Source organism: Oncorhynchus tshawytscha, linkage group LG06, assembly GCF_018296145.1.
Source record: "Oncorhynchus tshawytscha isolate Ot180627B linkage group LG06, Otsh_v2.0, whole genome shotgun sequence".
Lineage (NCBI taxonomy): Eukaryota > Metazoa > Chordata > Actinopteri > Salmoniformes > Salmonidae > Oncorhynchus > Oncorhynchus tshawytscha.
Window position 1 is genome coordinate 70,502,085 of NC_056434.1, and position 6,575 is coordinate 70,508,659.

The 6,575-nt window shown below is 43.8% G+C and overlaps 1 protein-coding gene across 6 annotated transcripts in view; it reads right to left on the reverse strand.

Annotated features, from left to right (window-relative positions):
* The window catches only part of LOC112253532 (regulating synaptic membrane exocytosis protein 3-like), a 65,695-nt gene that overhangs the window by 32,723 nt on the left and 26,397 nt on the right, over positions 1 to 6,575 (reverse strand). For all 6 annotated transcript variants that reach the window (XM_042323574.1, XM_042323573.1, XM_042323575.1 and 3 more), the window contains exons 5-6: positions 6,262 to 6,509; positions 682 to 1,391 (exon numbers count right to left, since the gene is read on the reverse strand). In XM_042323574.1, the coding sequence (XP_042179508.1) occupies positions 682 to 1,391; positions 6,262 to 6,509 (958 nt within the window). The remainder of the gene's footprint in view (positions 1 to 681; positions 1,392 to 6,261; positions 6,510 to 6,575) is intronic.

Here is a 6,575-nt window from a genome sequence, read left to right on the forward strand (position 1 = left end):
ACACACACACACACACACACACACACACACACACACACACACACACACACACACACACACACTCAACAGCCAAACCATATCCGCTGAATAATTTGACTGAACATGTTTGCTCAGGAGAAAACGATCTGAGATCAGGTACAATGATTACATTATATGTACACAATACATGAATATATAGACTCCAAGAACATTCTTCCACATTAAGAGACAATTTGTCAAATACCACCATCTTTCATCTAATAATCTCATAAGAACAGCCTATGATTACTTACCTGTAATAAAGTAGAATGTGACCTCGAGTTCGGAATGTTACAATGAAGAAAGCAGACTGAGACTGAGCAGCTCACTAGTCACTACTATTTGCAATCACCTGTGTGAGTGTGTGAGTGTGTTAAAAGGTGAGCACACACACTTTCTCACAGAGCCCTAAATTGTGCCCAGCATGTCTTCTAAACGAGAGAGTGCACAGTCTTACTACACACTCGTACCTCTTTCACTGCAGTGTGGGATGCATACAGTATCGGTAAGCTCTTTCCCAGAGTGGGAGGAAGCTGGCCCTAGCAGCTGATCTGAAGTTAGTGTTGCATTGTGGCCCTTTATGGTTATGGTTAAGATTTGGCGAGGTTAAGCTGAACCTAGATCTGTGTCTATGGGAAACTTGGACTCTGGAGCCTCTCTCACCTCTCCTCTTACCTCTCCCACCTCTCTCGCTGACACTCTCAATCTCGGCGTCCTCACAGCTGCTATACTCCGGCGTGGTCCCTCCCTCTTCCTCTGAGCTGCTGACAGATGTCTGTCTCTTCCCGGCACCGCCACGTTTTGACTTGTACGGCCGTGGCGGGGGCGGCCGCAGAGACTCTGACTGGTCCGAGCTGAGCGAATCATTGCGCAGCATGCTCTCAGCCTTGTCCCGTTTGGACCGGCGCAGGAGGGGATCCTGACCGGGGCCTGGGGCTGTCCCAGGGGGCTCCCTGAGTTCTGGGGGCTGGAGCTGTGGAGGGCCGAGGCCCTGTGGCCCCCTAGTGCCCCCCACCACCGTCCTCTGGCCCAGCATAGCCTCGGGCTGGCCCCCAATGCCCCCAACACTCTCAAACCCAATCCCCATCCCAACCCCCCTGCCTCGCCCCTGGGGCTGTAGAGGGTGCCTGCCCCCCAGTGGCTCCCCTGGCTGGGGCTGGGATAAATGTCGGGGGGCGTGGGGGTCTATGTGGTAGCCCTCCTCTGTCCATCGGGGGACCCCCACAGGATCATGTTCCAGAGAGCGACCCTTAGTCAGCCGCCGGCCCTCCCTCCGGTCCCGCTCCCATTGGTCCCGGTCCACTGACACCTGGGTATGGAGTCTGGGGTGACGCTCACCTCGACCTTTAATGTTCTGATCGCCCGGCTTTCTCCTGGTGGGTGAAGGAGAGAGAACGAGAGCGAGAGAGAGAACGGATTAGGTGTTTGTCAGTTTAGAGTAAGGTTTAAGTAGGTTAAAATAAAATTGTATTGGTTGAGTATACACATATTGCAAATGTTATCGCAGGTGCAGTGAAATGCTTATGTTTCTAGCTCCAACAGTGTAGTAATACCTAACAATACACACAAATCCCCAAAATAAAAATAAATGAATTTCAGAACGAGCAATGCCAGAGTCTGGAATATAAATATATACACTGTATTCGGAAAATATTCTGGCCCCTTGACTTTTTCCACATTTTATTAAAGTGCAGCCTTATTCTAAAATTGATTAAATTATTTGTATCAATCTACACACAACACCTCATAATGACAAAGCGAAAACAGGTCTTTAGAAATGTTGCAAATTTATTACAAATAAAATACAGAAATACCTTATTTACATAAGTATCCAGACCCTTTTCTATGAGACACAAAATTGAGCTCAGGTGCATCCTGTTTCCATTAATCATCCATGAGATGTTTTTACAACATGATTGGAGTCCACTTGTGGTAAATTCAATTAATTGGAAATGATTTGGAAAGGCACACACCTGTCTATATAAGGTCCCACAGTTGACAGTGTATGTCAGAACAAAACCAAGCCATTAGGTCAAGGAATTGTCCATAGAGCTCCGATACAGGAATGTGTCGAGGCACAGATCTGGGGCTGGGTACCAAAACATTTCTGCAGCTTTGAAGGTCCCCAAGAACACAGTGGCCTCCATCATTCTGAAATCGAAGAAGTTTAGAACCACCAAGACTCTTCCTAGAGCTGGCCGCCCGGTCGAACTGAGCAATCGGGGGAGAAGGGCCTTGGTCAGGGAGGTGACTCTGACAGAGCTCCAGGGATGGGAGGATCTTCCAAAAGGACAACCATCTCTGCAGCACCACCAATCAGTCCATTATGGTATAGTTGCCAGACGGAAGCCACTCCTTAGTAAAAGGCACAACGGCCCACTTGGAGTTTGCTAAGAGGCATCTAAAGGACGGACCATAAGTAACAAGATTCTCAGGTCTGATGAAACCAAGATTGCACTCTTTTGCCTGAATGCCAAGCGCCCCGTGTGGAGAAAACCTGGCACCATCCCTACGGTGAAGCATGGTGGTGGCAGCATCATGCTGTGGGGATGTTTTTCAGAGGCAGGGACTGGGAGACTAGTCAGGATCGAGGGAAAAATGAGCCAAGTACAGAAAGATCCTTGATGAGCGCTCAGGACCTGGGGTGAAGGTTCACCTTCCAATAGGACAACAACACTAAGTACACAGTAGGGGTCGACCGATCATGATTTTTCAACGCCGATACCGATTATTGCAGGACCACAAAAAGCCGATACCGATTAATCGGACCATGTTTAAATATATATATTTGTAATAATGACAATTACAACAATACCGAATGAACAATGAACACTTTTATTTTAACTTAATATAATACATAAATAAAATCATTTTAGTCTCAAATAAATAATGAAACATGTTTAATTTTGTTTAAATAATGCAAAAACACAATGTTAGAGAAGAAAGTAAAAGTGCAATATGTGTCATGTAAAAAAGCTAACGTTTAAATTCCTTGCTCAGAACATGAGAACATATGAAAGCTGGTGGTTCCTTTTAACATGAGTCTTCAATATTCCCAGTTAAGACTTTTTACGTTGTAGTTTTTATAGGAATTTTAGGACTATTTTCACGATACCATTTGTATTTCATATACATTTGACTATTGGATGTTCTTATAGGCAGTTTAGTATTGCCAGCCTAATCTCGGCAGTTGATAGGCTTGAAGTCATAAACAGCACTGTGCTTCAATGATTGAGCTGCTGGCAAATGCAGTAAAGTGCTGTTTGAATGAATGCTTACGAGCCTGCTGCTGCCGATCACTGCTCTATCAAATCATATACTTAAATTATAATAAACACACAGAAATACGAGCCTTTGGTCATTAATATGGTCAAATACGGAAACTCTCATTTCAAAACGCTTATTCTTTCAGTGAAATTTGGAACTGTTCCATATTTTATAGAACGAGTGGCAACCCTAATTCTAGATATTGCTATTACATTGCACAACCTTCAATGTTGTGTCATAATTATGTAAAATTCTGGCATATTAATTACGGTCTTTGTTAGGAAGAAATTATCTTCACACAGTTCGAAACGAGCCAGGCAGCCCAAACTGCTGCATGTACCCTGACTCTGCTTGCACTGAACGCAAGAGAAATGACACAATTTCCCTAGTTAATACTGCCTGCTAACATGAATTTCTATTAACTACATATGCAGGTTAAAAAAAATATGTATTTGTGTATTGATTTTAAGAAAAGTATTGATGTTCATGGTTAAGTACATTTTGTGCAACGATTGTGCTTTTTTTCGCGAATGTGCTTTTATTAATTCATCACCCGTTTGGCGAAGTTGAAGTAGGCTGTGATTCAAAGAACAATTAACAGACACCGCATTGATTATATGCAACGCAGAACAAGCTAGCTAACCTAGTAATATCATCAACCATGTGTAGTTAATTAGTGATTATGTGAAGATTGATTGTTTTTTATAAGATAAGTTTAATGCTAGCTAGAAACTACCTTGGCTCCTTGCAGCCACAAGGTCCTTTTGATAGTGCACTCACGTAACAGGTGATCAGCCTGCCACGCAGTCTCCTCGTGGATTGCAATGTAATCGGCCATAATCGACGTCCAAAAAGGCTGATTACCGATTGTTATGAAAACTTGAAATCAGCCCTAATTAATCGGCAAACCCGATTAATCGGTCGACCTCTAGTACACAGCAAAGACAACGCAGGAGTGTCTTAGGGACAAGTTAATGTCATTGAGTGGCCCAGCCAGACCCCGGACTTGAACCCAATTTAACATAGGGGGCAGCATTCGGAATTATGGATGAAAAGTGTGCCCAAATTAAACTGCCTGCTACTCAGGCCCAGAAGATAGGATATGCATATAATAATGCATATAATATAATAGATTTGGATAGAAAACACTCTAAAGTTTCCAAAACTGTTAAAATAATGTCTGTGAGTATAACAGAACTGATATGGCAGGCGAAAACCCGAAGAAAATCCAACCAGGAAGTACTATTATATTGAAAGGCTGTTTTTCCATTGAAAGCCTATCATACAAAGACGTAGGACCCAGTTCACGGTCTCTATGGCTTCCTCTACATGTGGCCAGTCTTTAGGCATTGTTTCAGGCTTTTACTCTGAAAAATGAGGGAGATACAGCACTTTCAATCAGTGGCCAGTGGAAATTTCCATTCCTCAGCCATGCGCCTTTTCGTCTGGACTCGAGGGACATTATCGAACAAAACAAACATTTATTGTCTAACATGGAGACCTGGGAGTGCCACCAGATGAAGATCTTCAAAGGTTAGTGATTAATTTTTATCTCTTTCTGCTTTTTGTGACTCCTCTCTTTGGCTGGAAAAATGGCTCTATGGTTTTCTGTGACTAGGTGCTGACCTAACATAATCGCATGGTGAAGCCGTTTCGCAGTAAAGCCGTTTCGCAGTAAAGCCTTTTTGAAATCGGACACTGTGGTTGGATTTACAATAAGTTTATCTTTAAAATGGTGGATAATGCTTGTATGTTTGAGGAATTTTAATTGTTGTATTTCTGTTGTTTTGAATTTGGCACCCTTCAACGTCTCTGGCTGTTGTTGAGGTGGGACGCTACCAGAGAGGTTAACATCTCTGGAGAGACCTGAAATAGCTGTGCAGCGACGGTCCTCATCCAACCTGACAGAGCTTGAGAGGATCTGCAGAGAAGAATGGGAGAAACTCCCCAAATACAGGTGTGCCAAGCTTGTAGCGTCATACCCAGGAAGGCTTGAGGCTGTAGTCACTGCCAAAGGTGCTTCAACAAAGTACTGAGTAAAAGGTCTGAATACTTATATAAATGTGATACATTTTCAAACATTTCTAAAAACCTGTTTTTGCTTTGTCATTATGGGCTATTGTGTGTAGATTGATGAGGGGGAGGAAACAATTGAATCAATTTTAGAATAAGGCTGTTATGTAACAAAATGTGGAAAAAGTGAAGGGGTCTGAATACTTTCCAAGTATTGTATATGATGTTGTGTATGGACAGTATATGAATATAAAACAGGTGTGTACAGTAGTAGTTAAATAGGATGATGCCTTGACTAGAATACAGTATATATGTACACTGAGGAGTAAACTGAGTTTAAGAACACCTTCCTAATGTTGAGTTTGGGGCATGACCTCTACAAGGTGTTGAAAGCGTTCCACAGGGATGCTGGCCCATGTTGACTCCAAAGCTTCCCACAGTTGTGTTAAGTTGGCTGGATGTCCTTTGGGTGGTGGACCATTCTTGATACACACGGGAAACTGTTGAGTGTGAAAAACCCAGCAGCGTTGCAGTTCTTGACAAAAAACGGTGTGTCTGGCACCTACTACTATCTCCTGTTCAAAGGCACTTGAATATTTTGTCTTGTCCATTCACCCTCTGAATGGCACACATCCACAATCCATGTCTCAAATTGTCTCAAGGGTTAAAAATCCTTCTTTAACCCGTCTCCTCCCCTTTATTTACACTGATTGAAGTCATTGATGTCATTTAACAAGTGACATCAATATGGGATCATAGCTTTCACCTGGATTCACCTGGTCAGTCTGTGTCATCAAACAAACTGTTGTTCTTAATTTTCTTCTATTCTTAGTGTACATATGAAGTATGTAAACATTATTAAAGTGACCAGTGTTCAATGACTATGTACATAAGGCAGCAGTCACTAAGGAGCAGTGTAGAGGTTACAGGTCAACCATTTGTGTGTTCATGGCCAGGGCTTACGGCGGCTCGCTACGTGAGCGGGGGTCCATTCCGGGTGCCAGTCCTGGGTCACCGGGGTGATTGGGGTCGAGGGGCCCCAGGGGGACTTGGAAGTGGGAACGGAGCTTCTTGTCACCGGGGTTCAGGCCACACATGGCCGGGTCACTGATGCCTGAGCCTAGACCTGGCTTCCCTGGACCTGAGAACCACTCCCCTGGCTTAGTGAGGATCTCCTGCTGCTTACGGCAGTTATTACACACCCACATCACCTGGAGGGAGAGGTTATAACACAGTTATTACCCACCCACATCACCTGGAGGGAGAGGTTATAACAC